Consider the following 24,647-nt stretch of genomic DNA (forward strand, 5'->3'; position numbering starts at 1 on the left):
TAAAAATATTTCAAGTGAAGTTTAACACTGAAAGTACAAATAAGAAAAGACTACATAAGATTTGTTTGCTTTTTCCAAAGTCAGTAACTATCTTATTCTCTCTATTCAGTGTTAGAAGCCTGAAACCTACACACAGAAACAGAAGGAAATAGGTGTGAATCATAACAGATTAGAATTCACCAACTAAAATGTAGCACAGGAAGTGGCTTTATAAATAATCATTTTTCTGAAAAAAAAGGCAAAAACTATCCTTGACACCACACTGAATTCTACAGTTTCACTACTGATTTACTACTATAAACTCAGAGCCTCAGGTCTTCCAAGATGGTAACACATACTGACAAAATACAGCAAAATTAAAGTTCAATAACATAAATGCTAAATCCAAGCTGAATAACATAAAGTTAGTGCCAAAATAACCAACACTACTACCACGGCGGCAGAGACTGAGATAGAAGCTTTGTAGCCTGAAAGGGATAGAGTTCATGCTCCAATAAGTCAACAGATACTAAGAAGCATTTAAATTATTTCAACATGCATTGAAACGTTAGAGTACTCCAAGTTGAATAAACGTTGTAACACAGAGAAGAAAATTCAGTACATCATGTACAAACAGAGGTGTGCTGGATGGCACTGTCGAGATTTGCATCTGAGATTGCACTGACTTCATGTTGGTTTCAGCACATTTACATTCATACATCAGCTGCTACCTTACAAAGGTGAGGTCGAAGTAACTTTCAATTTGTTCCAATGTTAAATCAAAGATGAACCACCAATCATGCTGCACCAAATCTAACGCCAACTTACTTTCTTGTAATACAAGTATCCATTCAGACTCTCCTACAAGTCAAATTGTGTCAGCAGTATAACCAATATGCAGCAAAATTGCCCACATTACAACCAAAACCTAAGCAAGTTTCAGTGATATTATGCCTAAACAGCAGAAGGCTGATACAAACATCATTCCTCCCAATAGTTCCAAAGCACTGAAATGGACAGTTTGAATGTTTTTGCTGTGAAACAAACCATTTATTTAATACACACACACACATATATATACATATACTTCTGTGATACTAATGAAAATTATTTATGGAAACCTTTCCAGCTGAGTATTTTGAAGAACTCAAGTGATAACCACAGTCCAAGACAGACTTAAATTAAGACTTGAGTTAAAGTCTATCTTAAGAGCTACAATATAGTCACAGACTATTTACAGGTGATCTATATTTCAAAAGTGCCTTTGATACCATCACAAACCATTGGGAGTCTGTTTACCTAGCAGGTAACTCCATCCCAAAGGAAAAAGGGCCTGTAAGGCAAGGCTGACACTCCAGTTTTACAGAACATACTGCACAAGAAAGCAACAGTGAATAGAGCTAACAAAGTACTGATAATGTTACAGGAATGCTGTGCTGCACGTCTTCGCAGCTTCAGTACTTTGTGCTGGTGATACAACTGGTGTTAATAAACTGACAAGTCTTTAAAAAGAATGTTTGACATCTTTCTTCCATTTTCTCACAACACAGGTGTCAAATAAGCCATTGTTACTCAAATGTTCATGGTATATTTTCCTCTCTGTGAACAGTAGAATAAATTACTACAGGAAAGAAGAGAAAGCTAAGTATTTCTGGGCTCAAGACGAGCTTCTGCTTCTAAAATAAAGGGAGTGATTTGTGATTTCCAGAAAGAATTACAGGGAGACGCAGGTACTGCTTTGGACTCTGGATTCTCCAGGTGAACTAACCATGAACTACAATGGATAGATGCCACTAGTTAGAGAGAAGCAAGCCAGGGTGCCAGTGATGCAGTCAGACTCCTCCTTCACATCTCCAGTGTCATCTTGAAGACTAAGGTTAGGTTGAGGGCCATACAGAAATAATCCTATGACAACACATGCCTTAGCATCACGCCTTAACAAGATGCTATCATTTTCTTAATTCTGAAACTTCTAATAATGCAGCAGAGGATTCCAAATATGCAGACTACTGCTCCTGGAAAAATGTCCCCAGAACTCCAGCTTGTCCCACACTAAGTTTCCCCCTCTCTAACATGCCCAGTTTGCTCCTCATTTCACTGCCAGTTCCTCTTATCAGCAAGTGAAGACATCAGCAAACTGTTCATATTTCTACTGCATACGCCATGTAAACCTGACTTCTCTTTACACCAGCTCTTGGTACAGAGTGAGGACACTGCTGATTTAGGTAACACAGAGTTATTTTCATTGCTGAAGCCATTTGGTGCTTTCACTAGCTACTCGAAAGCTTTCTTTGCCTCACTGTAAATTTTTCTAACCCTCTCAACTGGCCAAATAATTTATATTTAACTTTAAACTGATAATGCGGCATGGCTCAAGGCTCTGTCCTAGCCTAATTTTGACTGAAACAAATGCAACACCTCCGAGCTATTTGTAGCAGTTGTCCTCATTCTTAGGGAGATGACACAGATCTGTCAGCTTCAAGACAGAGAACAAAGATTCCTCTTTGTTTGCACTAATAACAGAGGAGGAATTGGGCGGGTGAAGGGAGAAGAGGGTGGGAAGCAGCTGACAGTGAAACTTGGTAAAGACCCAATGTTAAAAGCAGGTCAGAGATTAAAACGGGATATTCTGATATCCCATTATCCTTTAGCACTTTATTAACACCACCACATTATTTGCAGTTTTCCCAATAGTCTGAAGTGTTTTTTTGCTTTGAATGAAGCTTCACAAAGAAAGAAAAAAAAAAAAAAAAAAAAAAAAGAATTTTTCCAATGCTGCGACTGTGCTTGGCTTTGAATAAACTTTTCAGCTCTGTGACTGAACTAACATCAATGCAAATGTTTTGCTACTTCTTGTGAACTAAATAAAATGTTTTTCTTACTTTACAGAAATAGAAATAAAGCATTTCTTTGCTGCCTTTCAAGGACCTCACCCTACCCCTTCCTTTCTTTCCCTGGAAGATGAAGGCTCCTCATGTTCCATCTGTACAGCAGCAGTTTGAGGCATCGGCTGCACTGAAGGAACAATGGCTGTGCAGGACAGGAGGCTGCTGCAGAAGGCAGCTCCACTTGGAGCAGAAGTGGTTGGAAACCCCTCTGGACCCACTCTACTGACTTGACTGCCCTGGAAGTTCTTTGCTTCACCTTCTACCCTGCTGTGTTGTTTATTTTTTTTATATGTTTATTTAAATAATCAGCAGGAACAGACAACTGAATGTAGCAGAATCCACAGGAGGAAAGACAAAGTCTTCTGGAAGATGTATTACAAGTTCTGAGTCAAGATTAGTATCCAATTCAAATAATTATTCAGCTGTCAGTGAATCTAGGGCAGAAAACAGGAAAGGTCTGGGGTATGCAACACCTGAGCGTGGCAAGGGAAGGACAGTCCCTTCCCCACTAGGGAAGGGAGGTGGGCATGGAATGGGCTGCCCAGGGCTGTGGGCACGGTCCTGTGTGCTGGCATTCAAGGAGTGTTTGGGCACTGCTCTCAGACAATGGATTTGATTTGTAGATAACTTTAATGTAGTATGGAGCCAGGAGTTGGATCTGATGATCCTTGTTGGGTCCCTTCCAACTCATGCTACTCTATGGTTCTGTGTTCTTCTGCTCCACTACAAAAAGTTGGGTCACACTCATCATGAGCATTAACAGAATTTTTCGGCAGTTGTCAAAGCCACTCCATCCAGATGTTGTTTTAGCTGGAGGCATTCAGCTATTCCTAGATGTTACATAAATGTGTATAAGACTGGAAGGTTTTTATAAGACTGTCTGAAGTAATTTGTATTGTAACTCACTCTCCTCCCCTAAGACCATCAGATACTTGTTTTTATATACACATACAGTACTGAAGTGCTGCTCCAGAGCACGTTCACATTTACAGCCAATGCTACAAAAGCAAAAATTTTTAACCTTACAGTACTACCCCAGTACTGTATCCAAAAACCTCTTGGTTTTAGTTCTCATGATATGCAGATTAGCAAGAATAACCTAAAATAAAAAGCATTATCTTTCTTTCTTTCCCACTTTAACATCACCACATGACCATACTATTCCATATATTTAATTTGCAATTAAATTTGGATGGCAACACAGGAACTAAGTTATCATTTAAACAAGAGTGGCAGTGCTGAATTCTTTCTATGGTCTTTTCTCTATGCATTCATGAGACTTTTCAACAGAGATCATTTTTCTTCAAAGCCATTCTGCAGTCTATGCCATGTTTCCAGTTCATTTGTCCCAAAGCACTATTGGAACCCGCCTCAGCAAGCTTTTCGGGAGACTGAACTTCAATCACGCCTCAACTACTCACATTATTGTAGCATTTTTACTGTCTGTTCATCAAATACAGATGTACAGACTAAATATTTCGCTGAAATGTTTAATATATTACACAGCATTTAAAGCTAAAGGTAGGAATTTCTATCAATACATAGGACTGCAAATTGAGAACTAAATTGCTAATTTAATTCTGTTAATCATATATTTGCTGCCACTCAAGATTTAGTACTTACAAAGATCACTCAGAAAGGAATTAATAATACACTCTACTCAGATAGCTCAAGAGAAATAATTTAAGGAAACTTCCTAGCAGCAATGTTTGATTATTTTGGTATAAACAATAGATCAGACCACATACTGTGAAAAACAGAGGCTAGCTTTCCTTCTGTAGGTGGTTACTAATAGGAGGGACCTCAGAGGCTTACACATAACCATTAGAATATCATTCACAAACACACTGAATCTCTTCTCTGTGTATTTGTGTGTCGCACAAAACTGTTCTGGATTATCTTCACAACCTTCTTACAGTCAAATTAAAGCCAACTCAATGTGTGACCTAGCTCAAAACCAACCTATTTTAGTAGAAAGCAACTTCTTCACTGTCAACTTTGTGCAGGAGGCAAAGAACAAAGCACTGAAAAAATTATTCTCACTTCATACTTCAGTTGAAACCCTTAAGTGTCAACCCCAAAGACGCCATAAATTGCTGAAACTTCTGTTTTTCACTACTTTTGTGCATATAAGCAGAATCATCAAATGTACAAACACATGGTAAAAATAACATGTTTTGGGGTGTACTAAAATTAAAGTACAATTTTTCAGGAACATTTTGTAGTTTAGAAAATCTACCTTTTTTTCCCCTAAAAATGCTTTCTACTTTACTAAAAAAACAAAACAAAACAAACCCACAAATGTTACTTTGCAGCCTTAAATGAAAAGGTAGGTTCAGCAAAGACATAGCATCTTTTTTGATATTTGAACAGCTACATCATCTATTTTTAATGATGTCTGCCAGTGTGTTTTTCTTCTTCACAAACTGAAGTTATGCAAAAATGACAGAAATAATAATAAAATGAAGCACCTAAGTCCTCCTGTTGTGTGTAACTCCCATTGAAGGCCTCATAAAAAACCTCCTAGGGAGGATGGGAACAGTCCAAGACAAGTTGCCAAAGTTTCTTTTTCAGGTCACTCACCTTTGGTAACTCCCATTCTGATCGGGAGCCATCAGCACTGTAGTAGTACGGTCTACCTTGTTCATCTGCATGTTTTAACCACTGTAGAAAGAAGCGTGATGACAGGAAAAGTAATTAGTGTGACAGTCATAACACAGCTAGACTCTGATAATTAGGATTTAAAGTGGATTTTTAATAAAGTTCCATCCACTTCAGCAGGGTCTACTCAGTTACCTCCGTTAACTAAGTTTAGTCAGTAATGAGATCCTAACAGTTTTCAGCTTCCTGCATTCACTTCACTACCACATTTTCCATCTGCAACTCCTCAGGAAAAACTCCTGCAGTAACACAGATACTGAATTCCTGATGACTCACATAATCTACCAAGAGATTGTGATAAACAGATGTTTTGAAGATTGCATATCTCATTCTTATCATCATTATGATGTCATTTTAAGGAGGTACAATCTTTACACCGGATCCCTGTAAGGATTTTATACATAAGACTACAAAATTTCAAGGAGCTCTTCTAGCAACTGTAGATAATTTAAGAGATTACTACACAACTTTAACTCCATTTTCATAGCATCAACAGCAGCATGAGTTGTAGTGTAAGATGATAATACAGATTCTGTGGCCTCTAACAGCAACTCCCAGAATTAAAGAGGTAAAACCATGGTGACTGTCACTAATGGTGCAGAACAGACAGAATTGAAAAGAGAAAAATTCTACAGGACTTTTGCACAATCATATGCACACCTCAGGTCAAGTAGGTTTCACAAGATTACATACCAATAAGTTGTTTTCTATCAGTCCCAACATAATTATTTTTTACTGTTTGCTTATTTGCCAAAACAGAGCATGCACTATAGATTACTAGCGGAAATGGATCTAAGAAGGACAAAAACGAAAACTTACATAAAACTCAATTATTTAAAAGCTTCCTTAAAAGAACTTGCACATGTTAAGTGGAAAACAAGTGATGCTATAATAAACGCTTCCTGAAAGTCAAAGAAATCAAAATAACTTGAGCGGACAACTAGAAAAATGGACTGCTTTACAAATATAAACAAATATTGTCATTTTTTCCTGCATGGGAGAACATTCTAGGATGTAGCAATAAGGTAATTAGAGCAGAACACGAATCTATTGATACAGCTCAAGTTTAAGTACAAAGTTTGTCTACATCTGAAAGCAGTACTAAAATCTTCAAATAAAGGATGAAACTGAGAAAGAAGAATTTTTCAGTTTGAAACCGTCCCATCTGGAAGACACATGAAGATGAGAACAACACTTAAAGGATAATAAGAAGAACATCACATTGCTATGAAGTTCATTCCTGAAGCATAAACAAGAGGATGGGAGGTGGGAGAAAAAACATACATGTGATGTACTCATTTAAAATTATGTGACACCAATGAAAATAAGAAAACCTTCCCTGAAAGTAGCATGTGTGAGGAAAAAAAAAAAAAAAATAGTTCCTTTGAGAAAGTTTCATGCACTAAGGAATGCTATTCACTTCCAGAAATGAAATCTGCATTTCTATTAGGGAATTAGCTGGAGAGATTTAGAGCATGTGATGAGAAGAAGGAAAAAAGTACCTTTTCATTAGTATAGTCATTGGTATATAAGGTTTGACCATGTTCATCCAACTCTTCTGACCAACCCTTTGGAGGAGAACCATACTGACTATCTGACTGGCTGTAACAAGAACTGTGGTCGTTTTCTTCTGATGAAAGATGCTACAAGTAGTCAGAAACACACAAGGCAGTTTTGAGAATGAAAATGCTTTAAAATCTGAAAGATCAAAGATTATTTGACTAGAAAGAGAATAGTAATAAGTGCAGGAAGTTCATATTTTTTATATCTTACATGAGAAAATGTGCTCATAAATAAACAATAATTGCTAGGTAATTAAAAACAGTTCAGAACACCATTTATACTTTTTCTTTACTAACCCAGATTCCAACTACACAGATTCAAGCAATGTCCTACAACAAATTCAAATCTAATTAACACTCCCAATCTGTTGCCAATGTAAATTTCATTCTCACCAATTTGCACTACTGAATGAAGGTAGTTTTCGTTACCTCTACTGCCTTAGAACACCCAGAAGACACATTGCACCTTGTTTTTCTGGCATCATCCCAGCTTTTATACTTCAATTCCCTCCTTCTTTTCCCATATAGTACATGGAAACAGAATGATCATTCAAGATAATTTGAAACTTCAGCTGAATCTGCCTATGTGTGTATGATGCATCCATACAATGTTAGCAATTCCCAGTCTTTACCTTCCAGTGTTGATATGTGTGACAATTCAAAAGCAAGACATTTTTACCTGCTGAAGTCACCTCTAACTGAATTTAAGATTATCTTCTAACCTGTTGCTCAGTAAGAATGACTTAACAAGACTGTCTGTAGCACACCTATACCATAACAGTCCTGATGTTCCAAGGCTCGGTTCATCCCACCAGCACACAACCTAGGAGTTTAACTTTGACTGATGAACTTAAATGAAATTCCAGAGGTGTTACAAAGTTTACCAAACCAAAGGCATTCTTTAATGCATAACAAAACGCTGAAGTTGCTTAAATGGGAATTAAAAACAACACTGGACAAACCCCACTCTGTGACTTCCAGTTCCTCTTCCAACACCTTTCCACTACTAACTGCCTCTGTGCTTCCCACTTCACAATCTTCGCATAGCCTACATATTCCTACTTACGAGCCTCAGCCCCAATCATATTTTCCCTCAATCAACTGAAAACATCTAAAGCAGACAGCTACTAAATCTGTCACCTCATTTTACTGTGGCTTAGCCTGGTATCTCATCATCTCCACATATTTTGATAGTATTAGAGGTCATAAATGAAATGCTGAACACAAACAGTGGACTGTGAAACACTCACAAATAAATAACTGAAAAGAAGAAAAAAAGTGCTTTCAAAGCCAACAACTAATAGCATAGCCTTAGAGAACGAATTATGTAAGAATCTTTCACTATTTGTATTTTGTCAGCTACACAAGTTTATATTAATCACAGCACATATCATCCACTGACCCTACAGAAAATGAAATTTTGATGGATAAGATTATTTAACTGGTAAAGTTAAAACAGATTGGCCTTCAAACATCATAAATAAGTGAATGAACTGAGCTATCTGACATAACAGTAAAAACAAAGCAGTGAAGAAGTCAAGCTTCTGAACATGCAACTACGTGGTGAAGTGGTGGTACAGAGATATAAGACAGGGGAATCATCTGCAGATGGGGGGAGGGGGGAAGAGTTTTTGAAAGTACTTCCATGAGAAGAAGGAACAATGATGACATTAAGAAACCAGCTACACTTACTGCTAGGTGAGTTACTACTCAATAAATAAATAAATAAAATAACAGCAGTCATCTTCATCACAGAAGAGCACTCCAGAAGAACAAAATCGCATCCAGCAAAAGAACAGCCAAGTGTGAAATTAACAGATAATTGTCAGAGACTGGCAAACTGAGTTGCGCCAGTTTACTTGTTGCAGCCGCTAGCTGGTGGCGAGAAGGTAAAACTCCTTAAACGCTTGCAAACAGCACTGCTGCTCAGAAAGCCATTGCCAGTGGCAATGAGAGGGCTCCCTTTTCCTGTCTGTCCAGTTTCTGGCACTAATGGCCCAGAGGTAGACTTCCAATACAGGACTCTTAGCAATCTAACACCTCTGAGCAGTATGCAATTAGATTTTAAAACTAAACTACATAATAGCTCATGAGAAAATCGACCTGAACCACACATATTTGAAAAAGGTATATGAAAATGAAAGATTTCTTGACAAATGTTTGCTTTTTCCATCAAGTCTGACGTTGATTAACCTCAGTATTGTTTGAATACAATAGTACTATTTTTAAGCATATTTAAACTCTAATATTCATCTTCCAATTATTCCTTTTCTTTATCTGAATCAAAGCAAACTGAAATAGACTAACACCACTTGTTTGGCTCTCCCTAGCAATCAGCTGCACATAACAAATTAGCAACTCAAATATTACCCTTAACAATCTTCTAACGTAAATAACTTCTGTGGGAAAGCCTAACAACTGAAAACAGCTTTAAAAGGTGAAGGATTTGCATTATGAGAAAAAAGAACCTTTATTATACCTAGAATATAACTAAGTCAAAAGTTCCTACAGCCTTCCCCAAGCATTTGCCATCATGAGGCCCAGATGCTTGATTAGAACATAAATTACAGTGCTGGAAGGTGTGTCTATTCTCCTCTAGGACACCCAATTATCATTCACAGAATTAAGAACATGATTTTCTCAAAATTCACAATTCTCCCTAACAAAGTATTATTCTTTTAACTGCCTTTTCCCCTAGTTTACTCAACAGCTATCCAAGGCCCCACAGAGAAACCACTGACAAGTGCATAAATTCATTTCTCCTAAGCAAACAGTCAGATAAAATGAATGGAATTGAATGGAAGCCTCAATCACATCAGTGTTTCTGATGCTGATGGAACGTGCTACAAAACAGCATTAAGTCTAGTTTTGGCTGCCAAACTCTCCTACATAGACTTACTGCCACAGCATTAACGAAGCATGAGCAAATACCTGCACGTCCCTTTCCTTTGTTTTACTGCCTAATTAACTTCTATTGATAACTCCCCTTATATTTTATCTCCCTCCTCTGTTTCTAGAAGCTGCCTCATTTCCTCTCCTTCCCCCACTCCAGAAATGTGCAGAACACACTGAAAAACAGAACATACACCACATCAGAAAAACTACAGTGGTTCTCTTACTCCATTGTCACTTAAAGTCCTGTTAGTTTCAAATTCTCCTTTATTTTCATAAACAATGCCTGTAACACCTGATGAGGGACTGCCAGGTACTTTCACAACTAGTACTCAGATTCATGAACCATCTTGTACACATTTCATGTACACATTTTTATATGCAAAAGTGACTGAAGAGAAATTGTTGATGGTTACTACATCCCATGAATTCACATGACTGAAAAGACAAATTAAGACAGTCCTTGATACCTCAAAATTCAGAGATATCAAGTTCCATAACAAAACATTACTCATATGCATTACAATCTCATTGTGATCTCAGAACAAACTACCTCATGATCTGCATGGCTCTGGGAATCCCCTTTATTAATGCTTGCATCTCGGGCCCAACGTGGAGGTTTCCAGGTTCGTTCCTGTGATCCTCTGTTGTAGTAATAACAGCGTCCTGTTGTATCTTTATGGGTTTCCCATTCCCCATTTATTTGGACTGGAGCACTTGTAGGTAGTGGTGGAAGTGCAGACTGAGATATTTTCAGTTCTTGTAAATTAGCATAAACTGGTGAATCAGGCCTCCCTTGGCTTGGTGGAGTAGTTGGCTATTGAGAGAAGAGATGTATTATTAAAGAGCAAATGAATTTTATAATGCTCCCATACAAATCAGCATATATTACAAGAGTAAAATTAACCAACAAACTCCTCTTTTTCTTTTTCTTTTTTTTTTTTTTCTTTTTTTTTTTTTGGTTAATTATAAAAGCACAAAGGAAAGCCACAAGATGCTGAAAGGATTAAATCTTTTTCAATATTAAACAGATATTGTTAGTGATGTTAACTTTATAGTTAACATTTCAGCATTTATCTGAATAACAGTTGATAATTGTCTTGCAGTGGATTTTAAATACACTGAAATCTTCATCAAAATAATTACATATTTTAAAACTTCAACTATACAATTAAAGGGTTGCTCAGTAGTTGTAAGTAACATGACTTTGTTTAAGGCAAAACATAGTATTTCTTACATGTTACTTATCAATTAAACATGGTTTCCCAGTCTTCTTCCTCCCCTACAACTATACAAATAATGGTGAATATAAAGCAGGACTTTTGTTTCCCCACAAGACCTAGACAGACACTTCAGTTTGAAAGACGAGTATAATGTGGTGCTGCAGAAACTCCAGAAAACTCCTGGGTGGTTTACCTGTAAAACCTTTCCAAATAAATGCTTACTTAAACTCTTTTATGTAATAACATTGTGAGCACTCTGATTACCACTCTCTTCTTAAAGAAATTATGTGGATACTTACTTAAAGTACCCAACTTTATTCATATATAAGCAAATAAGGAGAACAACAATTGTCCACAAGGAAATAAAAAATTAAGGACAATTTCACATTCATAGTTTGCAGATATGAAGACCTGCAGAGAGCACAGTTAAAAGTCTGTGGTACTTACTGAAACCATGAGTACTTTCAAATAAGCCACAGCAGTGGTTAGAAGAAAAATATACTTTTTGATGTTCAATTTTTGAAGTGCAATAGAAGCACATAAAACACACCATGCGAAGAATAAGAGTGTGTGTTTTCATGAGAACTGTGACAAGGAGACTGTGGAAGCAGCTTGCTATTAAGCCACATTGATTGCCTGTTAATGCAGAGCCACCACTCTGCATCAGGGCATTTATTCAGACACTCTAAAGAAAGTAAAAATATCATGCAAGCCATCCCTCCCCCCGCTTGCTTTTAATTTAGAAGCTTTGCTGGAGGCAAACCCCTGTGCCTCTTGCTGCAACTTTCAAAGGAGAAAAAGAACCTACTGCATTACATAAAAGATCCTTTACGATGTGCTTTTAAGCATTAAAATCTTAGACTGCTAATCGTGGCCACATCTAATCATAAATTATTGGGGTTTGCTCGGGCAAGACGGGATATTGTACCACACAATCAGATATAAACTGCTTGCACCACAGCTGGAACCAAATATGGGCAATATCCACAACCAGAAGGGGAAATAGCTAGAGAGGAACTTAATGAGATTAAAACAAGCACAGACCTGTTTTGTGAATCTTTAAAAGTGAAAAGACAACTTACTGGATACAGCAAGTACAGTGTTTAATAGGAATATACAGCAAACCTGGGGAAAAGGGTATCGGCAGCACTCACAAAATCAGCTGAAAACAATTAGCATCTCCTTGTAGTTCTTTTCCAACCTTCATGATTCTGTGATTCCTCCATCAATTCAAAGGAAAGAAACTTACCCCAGAACTCTATGAAAGCACTAGTTTTTTCTACCCAAGTCTCTCCTTTTTTAAGGCGAAGGGGGGAGAAGGAGGGGAACAGCTGGATTTGGTAAAGTTCTGTTTCTGGAGGACATTAACAGCATAAGGAGCACTGCCATAGAAGTTCTAAGGAATGTTCCTTAACCCCACTGAATGCTGAGAGAGCCTGTGGTCAGCTTCCATACAGACACCACCCCCAGACTGCAGCGGGTTCTCTCACTCCAAACTGTCCCTCCTCCTGTGTCCTGGTATGCCCGGAGCAAGGTGCCCCATCCCAGGTAACTCTCACTGCCAGCCTTTGCAAAGCAGCAGTTCCAGGTGGCAGCACAGAGAGCCCCAGGCTCTGCCTCCCCTGAGGGCAGCAGCATCCCAAAGTGCCCTGACTGCTGGTCTGTGCAGGTCTCAGCCTCGCACAGCACTTCTCAGTTTTTGCCTCCACAAAAGACTAGTATTAATTTTGGCACTGTAATTAGAACAACACTGGATGAAGCTGCAGGTCATACTACAATTATATTAGAAGCTCAAGGCCAATGTGCTGCCATACAGCTCAAGAAGCACATCAATTACATTTCATATACTAATGTGTGATGAAATTGTAATGTGCATTTTGCTTTGGACTGCTTAATACACTCAAATTTCTGGTGGAGATGTCAATTTCCACCCAAAGCAGCAAACAAGGCATCTAAGAGCCCTGCCAGCCAGTCACCTTTGCTCTCTCCTGAGAGACCTTTTTGGTAGCATTACTAGATTTAAGAGACACCCTCTAAGTTATTGTTTTCAGCAAAGCGTGAAAAATGCAAACCCATAAGTCCACCTTCAGCACACAGCTTCGCTTTAAGTGCGTCCATGGGGATCTGACATTCTTATCAGGAACTGCTCTGAACAACCACGCTGCACGCAGCAGCACTTCCCCATACCTCAGGGCACGCAATGAGGTGCGCTGCCGCCTGCAGTGCTGAGTTCAGCAGCACCCAATGTTAACAACGCTAATTTTATCTGGTAAAAAATTCTTGTTTGTTAATAAAGCAACTTATAAAAGCCTCATGAAGTGGCCTCTGTGTGCTGGCCGGCAGGAAGGCCTGTCCCTCAGGCCCAGGCAGCTCCCACCAGGTGCCCCTGCCGAACTCCCACCTCCCACACCCTCGCCGTTGTGATGAAGGTGACAGCTTCAAGTTCAAGTCTGCTCTGCAAAAACTGCTGCTCCCTTCAAGTCCAAAAGCATATTAAGATAATTTAACTGTGTTCCTTTCATTTACTAAACTCATTACTAATGTGTAAGCAAAAGTAGATAAAGTATTACCTAAGGCAAAATCATTTATAACAATTTTCATGGCTGTTTTCCAAAATCCAAATAAATACAGGTTTGCTAAAAACTAAACACTTCTGTAAGTACACATAGACTTCCAGTTAGAACTTCCCTCTCTGCCTCCTTCTTTGCCCTAAAGAACTTCTAATGCTCATATAGGCAGAATCAAATCTACTGAAAGAGGCTACTTGTTCTTGCAACTCTGATAGCGAGAAAATATGTAAAACACGTCCTTCAGCATGCACACGCACGTACACAGAAGGTGCCTTATACTCAAAACATTTCAAGCTTCATCTCACTCTTGGTATGATTTCAAGCTTCTTCCTGCTACTTTCTCTGACTGAAAGCAGCAAGGAACTCTTGCATGGTAGAGAGTGATGAGGAAAAATGAGAAAGAAGCACTTCTGCAGTGCCACAACCTGAGTGAAAATCACACAGCCCTGTAAGTGCAGTGACAGCCTTATGAATACAAAGGACCTCTCCCTGAACACGGTAATGCTCAACAGTTTAACACATTCGAGGTCTGCTGTATTTAAGTCAGTTTAGTTGCAGTATCAGCAAATGAAGTCCTTGCAAATTGATAATGAAAACTTCCACGCAGGACAACGTTCCCAGGATCAACTCAAAACTTTCTTCAAAATCAGACAGAATGTGTGAGGTTTTTTTTGGAACGTAGTTATTACGCTGGCACAGTAAGAAGCAGGAACATGCCTTTAAATAAAACAACTTGTTAATCATTCATGAATGAGCAGGCAACATTTTCATATGTCAGATATGCTATCAGGCCTCCAAACGCATACTTGAACTCAGTGCAGTGGAAAGCAATCTTACTGTACTTCACAAGGTACTTCTTCAATATCAAAATGCATAGAAGCTTTCAAAGAATACCTTGGGTCTTAAATTTATTTTAAACAAATGGCTTTCTTCAGATGGCAATATTCATTCACGCATCCAATATCAAAGCAAACAAAGAGATTCAGAGCACTGCAGCAGTCCAAGCATGCAGTTCTAGTAGAAGCAAGGACAAAAGATCTCTTCCTATCTGCTAAAAACATGCTGTGGGTTTCTGCATTGTTTGTTTGTTTTAAAAGCAATGAGAACACACTGTATCAAGGATGCAAGTAATTCAGAGATGAAAAAAATACCCTGAATCTGACAGTCAGCTTTTACAGCACTCAAATCCAAGACAAAAGCTTTTAGAGCATAACTGCTTCCAGAACAAATCATACATGATTTTCCCTCCATTACAAATGATTGCCTTGTCCTGCTTCTGTTCACAGCTTTTCTGAGTGCTATAACCCTGAAATTAGGGGCCTCCATTTCAATAACAGCATTTAGATTACTAAAATCCACTGTTAAAGAGACAAAAAAGACCAGGTAAACCTTATCATGATGCACTAGATTACACTCAGCACATCACCCATACGCAAGCTCCTTGCCAAGGAATTGCCACTGTCCTTTCAGCAAGGCCTGAGACTTCAATACCAGCTTCATTCCGTAAGAATGATATCAAAGTAATGACTGAACCTCTATATTTTCATTTTCAAGAAGTGACAGCTTCAATTGGAATCAGCTTAACTCTTCATTCCTCTTCCTGCTCAAGGCCTGGGTTTCTACAAACATGCTCAGGATCCTTCTAACACGTTTAGGCACATCCAAAACTTCTTATATTGTTGGGTGTTACATGAGGGATTTTCAACAAGTCCCTACTTCACAAGTAAAGATAAACTCATTTAAATAGCAAAGTTAAAACAGGAACCCAAACAATTCTGTATGCCCTGACTTTCCCTGGCCAAATATTTAACTACGTAATGCCTCAGACTGTAAGCCTATATGTATAGAAAGAAAAAAATATTACAGGCCTGTTAATACCTGACCATGGATTTACAGCCAGCCACAGTAGGGCAAATACTATTTAACAATATTAAAGTTCTCCTGTTGATTTACCATTATAAAGTGATAAAAAAATAACAGATTTAGTGAAGCAACACAGAATTAAAAACATCCTGTAAAAAACTCTCAAATATACTTGCTAAAGGCCATTCAATAGTTAATAAAATAGCTCAGTGTTTAAAGTGTCACACTCACCTTGTGATGCCCCAAGCACTCAAGGAAGTCATTTTTATAAATGGCTGGCCAACAACTCCCCAGAAAATTGATAATAAAAAGAAAGCATGCTGTTTATTTTTCCTAATTACATTTTTGATCAGCTTTTGTATTGTAATATAAATGTCTGTGAAACTAGGTTAGGAAATAAAGCATCTTAGGATGCAGGGCATTGTGTTCCGCCAAAAAGCTTTCACTATTTAAGCTACTTGAAAGCTATGTTTCTCCCGAAGTTGCTAGAAGTATAATTCTTTATCCAGTGATAACAAAACTCCTCTCAGCAAAAATGGCAACATTCTGAGAACAGTAGTAAATGAAAAATAAAATTTTGTACATACACATTTCACATTTGATAGGGATTATCTGTGCATTATTTGACTAGTATCAAAATACAAACATCCCCTTCACTTGGTAACCTAAAATAACAACTTTAGTTTTTATTTCCTCATTAAATTGTACTGCAAAAGCACTGCAGTGCAGGCAGCCCATTCCCAGCACACTCACACCCAGCTGGGAGCAGAAGCACAGCGCCTGTGCAACAGGGCAGCTCTGGCACGACTCAGGCTGCTCCCAGTCCGTCCGTCATCATTGACTGATCAAAGAAAACTGATAGAAAACCTTCTCCCCCCCCCCCCCCCCCCCCCTCCATCCCCCTCTACATTGTACAGATTTATCACTGCATGTCTATAGCATCCATGTGTTCCTCACTGAGACGGGCATATGTAAGCTTATGAATTCCGTATCAAGAAAAGACAGTATATAATTGACCAAAGGACTGTGACAGTGATGTCAAATATTTTATAAAAAAAACGGAAATAGGAATTTACAGTGGGATCCTTTGTACAATATGGACAAAGATGACAGTGTTTACCATACTTGTTCTCTGCCACTTGCACAATCTAGCTTGTCCCTTTAATAAAAAAGCTTTTGTCCCAGGCTACAGCAAAGCTGCTTCGCCTATAGTAGGAAATTTAAATACCATACGAAACACTGTACTTCACACATGCTTACAGGGAAAGTTAACACCAATGAGGATGGAATTGGGAAATGTAATGGTTCTGAGTCAGCCAGTAACTCTCCTCATTGGAGGGATGGGGGGGTTCTTCTTTTTTTTCATTCTGTTCATTCATCATAACAAACTTTCAAAAGACATCATGTAGTATCTGAAACCTATTTCAGAAATTCAGCATCTCCAACAGCCTGGACACGTCATACAGTAACTTTTTACATTTATTTTTCTTCCAAGTTTCATAAAAGTGACAAAGTTGGTTCCGTAAGAAGGATGTTCTCTAGCAGAAACACAAGATATATTCTGTTGTAGTTTCACTGCTGCCAGTTCCTGACCCCTGGGGAACCTGAAGTGCGAGGCTGAAAGCTGGCTTGTTTAGAACAAAGCTGCTGGGAATCATTTGTGATTTCTCCTGAGGACCATTTTCTATAAAATCAAAACACACTGAGAGAACCCCACAGAAAAATAACTCCAGTGGAACACTGGTGTGTGCCATGCTGACAGCTACTGCTTTTTCAGCAGGGCAGGATCACAAGAGCTCACATTCAGAAGTGCTACAGCAAAGCAATTGATACAGTAGAACAATCTCTAAACCACAGGTTCAGGAGTACTGGAAAGTTCTCCCTCCTTTCACACGTCGTTCACGATTTTGCTTAATGAATTTAATCTATAGTCCCGTTTCTTATTTGCTTTATAGAGGTCAAAGTTTATGGATTATCAGCTTCCCTGAACTACTTCTATGTTGTCACCATTGCAGTACCGCAGTACCACACTACCTCTAAAGAGTTACCTCCTATGAAATATAACTGGGGCTGGAATGGTGTTATTTGAACTCATGGCAGCTTAAACATCATAAAAAGTTTACATTAATTGACATCACTTTACAGTGAGTAGCAATATTTCCTACACAGTAGATTTTTCAGAACAGATCCCATGGCATTTAAGTGTACTTCTGAGGGTTCAGTGCTTACACAAAGCAGCCTAAGCCTACGCACCCATAGGAAGGGCAGATGGGAAAGCATACATCACCTCTGGTAAGGCGCCCAAGGTACTGAACTTGTATTAATGGACGTGCTCAGAAAGCCTGAAAGATCACTCAAGTACCACTTGACAAACGTACGATGAAATCTAACACCAGGCAGGATACCAAAGAACAGACTTCTTACTCAAATGAATCATATCTCACTATTTTTCAGAGAAAGAAAAAGCCAGAGGCATTAAAGCTTTCTTAAATATATTTATTAATTGCTTGGTTATCAACTATTTTTTTTTTTTAAATGAACAACCTGCAAGACACTGTTCTAGAACACAGCAGTCATCAAATCTGCTCTTCAAAAAGAGCGTTCATTTCCAAAGGCTTTGTAAGAAAATGCAGAACTCCCACGCAATTTATTTACAGCTGTTGGCCTTTTACACTGCTTCTGCAGCAGATTTCACTTGTGTGAAACTACTTCAGAGAATGTTGCTTGTAGCAGCAAATTCTGCAAGCACTTGTTAAGCTAATATTTCTTTGTTAAGTGTTGGAATAATTTCAAAATAGCTTGTTGAGCATATGAACTGCAGCATCTCTAGGGTTCTAAATAGTGTATGCAGCTGCAGGACACCACCAGAATCCAAACAGCACAAAAATGCTACAGTATCAATACACTTAATGGTACAATGAAAGCAAAACCCAGTTAGAAACAGAGCTAACCAGCCTAGAAAGCAAACACAGTACAGTATGAAATTAGACACCGAGATAAATCCTTTGGCTTACCTACCTAATATATTAACAAGAGTATATTCTGTTGGGTAAGCAGCAGGCTTGATCCCTTCCTGAACAAGCAGGCAGCTGCCCCCTACACAGCTTCACACAGCTGCTGCTCCCAGCTCCCCAGCAGGCAGGTGACTTGGGCAGGGTCCCACTTGGGAACGAATGGAGGAAGTCACTTCAAAAAACAGCTACTGGGAGTACTTAGATTAACTTCCATCAACAGTTACATCAAAAACATGAGGGACAAGTTTTAGCACTGCACAATTAGTTATCTGAGAGCAATACCAAACCAGCATGCTCTCAGTGTTGCACAGGACTATCCAACGTCAGACATATGGTGACACCCCACATTTGACGTGCTGCCATGCTGGGTCTGTATCTCTACAAACCTCAACATCAAGTTACACACCCAATGTCTGGAAAAGTTCAGATGAATCCTCTCCATCAAGTCATTAAGTCATACTGTAACATAAAATAGAGCCACAGAATGGAGGTGGGAATCCTAGCATACAACTGTTCTCAAGTCCACACACTGTATATGCAAAGTCCTGACTGCTTCCATGCTTCCATTTGCAGTCAAATTTTTCAGCTGGCCTTTTAAATTCATCAGAACATCCACCACCAGGAAAAAAAAAAAAAAGTGTTTTCTACCCTTTTTTCCTTTTTAAAAACAGGTTTGTTTGTTCATTTTAACATAAAGAGAAGCCACGAGAAGAGTAATTTGCTGTTTTAAATGAGCAAGTTACCCTAACTCCCCATGCACGCACAAGAAGAATTTCCTTTGTGCATAAAGGCAGAAGCCACGCTGACACTTCTGCTTATACCAAGAGCTCAGCAAATACTTTTGCTAATTCAGTTCGTGTCAGTTAACACAGTACACAGCTCAGAGGGCTCAGCCAACATTTTTAAGTTTAGAAAACAAGAAAAAAAAAAAATTTATAATCAACAAATAGAGACTTGCAAAAAGGGTTCCAGACAGAGCCAGGACAGCTGGCTAACTCACTGCTACCAGGAGCCAGCCCCCCCCAGCCCAGGGGCCAATGCCCACATGCCCCACAGCAAGATGGGGGCAGGAACCAGCCTGGCATATGGCCACCACTCTGCTGATTGCCCCTGCCCAAGGAAATGGGTACAAGGCAGCTATAGGAGCTTCTCAAGGGCTGGTCAGATGCGGCCCTGGGCAGCCTGAGCTGCTGGGTGGGAATCAACACATGGCATGGGGACAGAACTGATGGTTTTTAAGGTCCCTTGCAACCCAAACCATTCTGTGATCCCAGATTTTTAGCTATGCCCACTGCTGAGTTGGTCAACTTTTTACATTTTAGTTAAAAAAAAAGAAACCACAGTGTTTATATTGTCAATTCTTGTAAAATTAACAAAACCCCTGTTACTAATGCTAATATTTAGCAAAAGGAAAAATCCTGGGTCACGTATGCTGGGAACATCTTCATCAATCTAAGCAAGAAAAGATGCTCTATTTTTATTTCCTCACCAAACTTCCAGAGTATATTGATATCTAAAATAATTTGTAACCCAGAAGAGCTTTGAAACGTTCAGAATCATACGTAAGGAAAGGGGATATATTTATTTTTAAGCATAAGACAATTTTCTTCAGCTCGTAGCAAAACTTCCATGGGTAGAGGAACAAGTTCCCACTGGGTCTGGTCAGGCTGATGACTCTGGATGTGACCTGAGGTCACAGAGCACAGCTCTGCAGAACCAAGCTGCTTAGATTTCAGATAAATAACCATGTCTGCTCAGTCAGCCACACCAACCCCACCACAGTTCTTGTTGTGTTCACTGATTTAGAAAAAAATCAGTAAGATGATAGCAAAAGAAATCAAGCAGGAAAATAAACACAACACCGTACTTTGGAATTAATAGGTAGGTGTTTTAGAGCAGATAGAGTTCAGCCATGGACAAAGCCATTTCTGTGCTCCAAGATGATCACAAAGTCAATCATATATATTAGAACAGTTTTTAGCATAGAATTTAAGCCACCTATACTGATACCCTGTAATATGCCACAGCTGGGAGTTCAAGGTACGTGTCAGTAATTACAAATTATCACTTCACAGCCATCAGATCTAGAAATAGTAAAACAAGATACAATTAGACAAAAAAATGTTAGAAGTCAGATGGCCAAACCACCCATTTCATGAGCAGGAGCCTCCCTAAGACCTGCAGGATCTCATTTCCCCTCTGCTGACTCTCACAGCTGCAGCGCTGACAGGAAGCTTCAAGTGGCGGTTCTTCCTCAAGATGTTACAAAACACAACTTGTTTCATCATTTGCTTATTTGTAATACAAATAAAGGTCTTGCAAATAAAGTGAGCTCGGGGCTTTTAGAGTGCATGGGAGCCTAGACTTAAATATTTATCTTTTCAGAAGCAGCTAGTCATATTTTTCCAGTTCCTATATAATTTTAGTGTATCCATTAAGATAAACCAGTTTGAAAATTGTATACTACAGTAATCAAGAAAGAACCACAAAACAGCATCAGTGCATACAGCCTGTTGTAGGTCTACAGCATCCTAACTACAAGAACCAATGAGGGGACAAGGCAAAGCAACGCAGTCTACACACTTGTTAAAAACAAAAAGGGCATAAGCTGAAATACTCAAAGAATAACACATCTGTCTACTCCTCTAACCTTAACATTCAGATAAACTTCATGACCAAAACAGGCCTCTGAAAATAGTATGTTGGTATGACAGCTGTTGAATGTGCAGCCACATGGTTTGGTGGTCAAGCACCAGGAGAATCAAGACCTTAGAGACCTGCTCCATGAAAAAGCTAATTGCCTTCTTAAAAAACGAGGTGCTTAGAGAATTAGCATCTCACTGAATTCTCAGCAATCAAATCAAAATGCTTATCTTGTACTTCTCAGATCTATTGTAACAGGAAAGGGCTCTGCTTCGGTATTTCCAACAGCATGCTAGGAAGAAACTGAAACGGAAGTTCAAGAGCACAGAGTCAGCTAAGTTTCTCATAGCACATCTCTTCATACTTCTTTTTTTAAAATCACCATTTTAAAGGGTATACGGAGATAAAAATAGATTAGATTTACAATTAACAAAGTCAGCAAAAATATTTTGTTTCGCTGTAACCACCTGTACATTAGTGTACAGAAATCAGACTATAAGGTTAATACAAGCATTACTGACTGCTATCCTTGAGTTCTTTAATAACTCAAAGAAAACAAAAAAGCCCGAGGTTTTTGTTTCCTACACTGACATTTCTCATTTAAAGGCTTGGAACTACCTACTTGTCAACAACTGCTGCATTTGCTACAGAAGCAAACCATTGGTTATCAGCACTCAGAAGGAGAAATAATATTGAAATTTGTATTTTTCTGTGCTGATTTCATTTCCTCATACAAGTATCAGCAACCACTCATAGTTAAATGTTCCACCGAATCCTCTTGTCAGCAGGTCCTTCTCAAGCAGAGCTTTCTTACAAAGAAAGATCTCTTAAGAAATCAGTAACAAAGAAAGACAGCCTGCCAGAAATAGTGAAGCAAAGGAATAAAGTTAAAAACCCACAGCTATTTTGATATTTCTAGTAAAAACCCCACCTCCAAAGTCCTGCTGTGCCAGCTGGATCAGTCCAGACAGGGTCTGTTACTGATGCACAGATCAGAAAAATGGCACTTTGTCCTCTCAATGGGGAACCACACTGCAGGATTCAGATTGTAAAACTCTCACAATGTTGGGTTCCAGAAGCTGAATAAGGTTCAAATTCAAGTTATAAACAGGTTAATGCAGCTGTAAGTGAAGCAGGTCTCGCAATAAAAATAGGAAGCTTCATTCTTTGCCACTCTTCTGATCATAACACGGGAGTCACAGCCCACATCCAGTACTAAGTTGGTGAGTGTGGGGAAAAATGTGGCCTTTTCAGTTCCTGCCACAATTACAACCAATCAATTTCACAAATTATTAAAAGAAGCAAAATAAACCAACATAATTAAATTGACTGTCTGACATAACAGTTTTTCCACTGTTGACAGCTAGAACCAAAAACTGGTCCTATTTTCTAGATGTCAGAGATCCATTCTGATCGACCAGTAAGAGGAAGCCAGGACTGAACTGCCACCAAACCTAAAAATGCATGTTGTCTCTACAGCAGAAAGCAGAGCAGAGGTAAAAGACAAAGACAGATGAAGACAAGTGGCATCACCCCTCTCCAAAACTGCTAATGATGGGGATGGAAGTGGCCACATCAGCACCAGGCACTGTGCACCCCACCACACAGAGAACTCCCTTAAATAGTGGGGGTAGGACAGAGCACAGCTGAAAGAAAAAAGAAACCCTAAGATATACAACATCTGCCAATGAAACTTCATCAAAATTAAGAGAGTGCTTTAAAGTGAACTAATTAGACGTATGTTTTTGCTGCCAAGAAGCTACGCTATGTAATACATGAAAAATTATATAGAAAGATTTTTAGTAACTTCTATCTTTTCCTAAGAAAAGTTCTATCAGCCTTTTGTGTACTAAGAGTACAAGAAATGCATTTCATGCATTAAGTGAGGGAGTTCAGAAAATGCTGTCCCAAGTCATCGAGTGGCACGTTGTTGCTATTTCACATTACTAAAACATTCCAGACTTTTTTTTTGTTTTTCCCTGCACAGTGTAATAAAGCAAACCTATTAGCACTGCATTATGACTGAGATAGCAAGAATTTGCTAACAGTTTCATGCTGATTAAGCAACAGGCAGCAAACACGGCCCTCCCCCAGGTGAGTGAATGGCAGCCACGTGCTCAGCAGTGGCATCAGCAAGAATGTTCCCATGGAAAGTATGAAGGTGACAGAGCACTGTGGCACAGTCTGCCAAGCTACAAGGAAAAATGCTATTAAGGAAGGCATGCAATCCAGTCCATACACACAACAGAGCTCAGCACGTCAGCTTTCAAGAAAAGCTGTACAGAAAGCAGCTGCCCAGGAGTAGTCAGGATGGAGTACAGGAGTAGTCAGCATTGGTTCACCATGGGGAGGTCATGCTAAACCAACCTGGTAGCCTTCTATGACGTTGTCACTGGCTGGGTGGAAGGGGGGAGAGTGGTGGATGTAGTCCACCTTGAATTCAGCAAGGCATTTGATACTGTCTCCCACAACATCCTTATAACAAAGCTAAGGAAGTGTGGGATAGATGAGTGGACAGTGAGGTGGGTTGAGACTGGCAGAGCACAGAGGGTCATCAGTCATTGGTGGTGGTGCACAGTCCAGTTGGAGACCTGTAACTAGCGGTGTTCCCCAGGGAGAAAAAAAAACCCTAAGGCACAAAAGCAAATGACAGCAAGAATGCTTGGCATTCTAACAAGTTTTAAATGGGTTTTCTGCTTAGAACCCTCTCTGACCAGGAAAGATACTTCTCATTTTTACGTGTTCAGAGATGAAGTTTGCAATAAACCATAAAAACCCCCACACACATCGGCATTCGTCAGGAAGAAGGGGAAAGGAAGGGAAACTATGAATGAAGAGCTGATTTAAGACAAAGTGGCACAACACTCCTAAATTCAGCAGGCACTGCCTACACAACATATTTGCTCCAGCACAGAACTGAAACCCTGCAGTTTTGTTCAGGCTGCTGGAACCCCCCTCAAACTCATTTATTCAAGAGGCTTAAGACAAAGAACATCTGCTATTGCAGCAAGCAGAATGTTTCTTCTGTTTATGATGTAGGAAGGCAAGTCTCATGACAGACAGGACATGCACACAACATTTCACATCAGGATTTCAGTTTCAAATGATGTCTCAAAGGACAGCAGGATGAACAGAAGCTGCTTAAACTCACACACACAAGAAAAGCCTTTGGGAAGTCGTGCCACATTGCTTGTATTTTTTTTTAATTCTTCATTTTTAATTAACTGAGAACAGACCCTCTGGTTTTAGTATTCTGAGTCTGTTCCTCAGAAGCGTACAAAGCAGGATGAATATTTTCACATAAGGATGTCCAGAACACAGAACGCAACTTCAAGACCTTCAGAAATTTCTA

The 24,647-nt window shown here is 39.1% G+C and overlaps 1 protein-coding gene across 27 annotated transcripts in view; it reads right to left on the bottom strand.

Annotated features, from left to right (window-relative positions):
• ARHGAP12 (Rho GTPase activating protein 12) overlaps positions 1–24,647 on the bottom strand; it is a 65,801-nt gene that overhangs the window by 25,921 nt on the left and 15,233 nt on the right. For 11 of the 27 annotated variants that reach the window (XM_085538858.1, XM_085538857.1, XM_015853154.3 and 8 more), the window contains exons 3-5: positions 10,536–10,799; positions 7,031–7,171; positions 5,451–5,531 (exon numbers count right to left, since the gene is read on the bottom strand). The exons of 3 other annotated variants lie outside the window; for them this stretch is intronic. In XM_085538858.1, coding sequence (XP_085394984.1) covers positions 5,451–5,531; positions 7,031–7,171; positions 10,536–10,799 — 486 coding nt within the window. The remainder of the gene's footprint in view (positions 1–5,450; positions 5,532–7,030; positions 7,172–10,535; positions 10,800–24,647) is intronic. 13 more of the 27 variants (XM_085538861.1, XM_015853158.3, XM_085538860.1 and 10 more) reach the window with 2 other exon arrangements.

The sequence above is a fragment of the Coturnix japonica genome, chromosome 2 (genome assembly GCF_054131305.1).
Source record: "Coturnix japonica strain WE chromosome 2, WE-NBRP24, whole genome shotgun sequence".
Taxonomy (NCBI): Eukaryota; Metazoa; Chordata; class Aves; order Galliformes; family Phasianidae; genus Coturnix; species Coturnix japonica.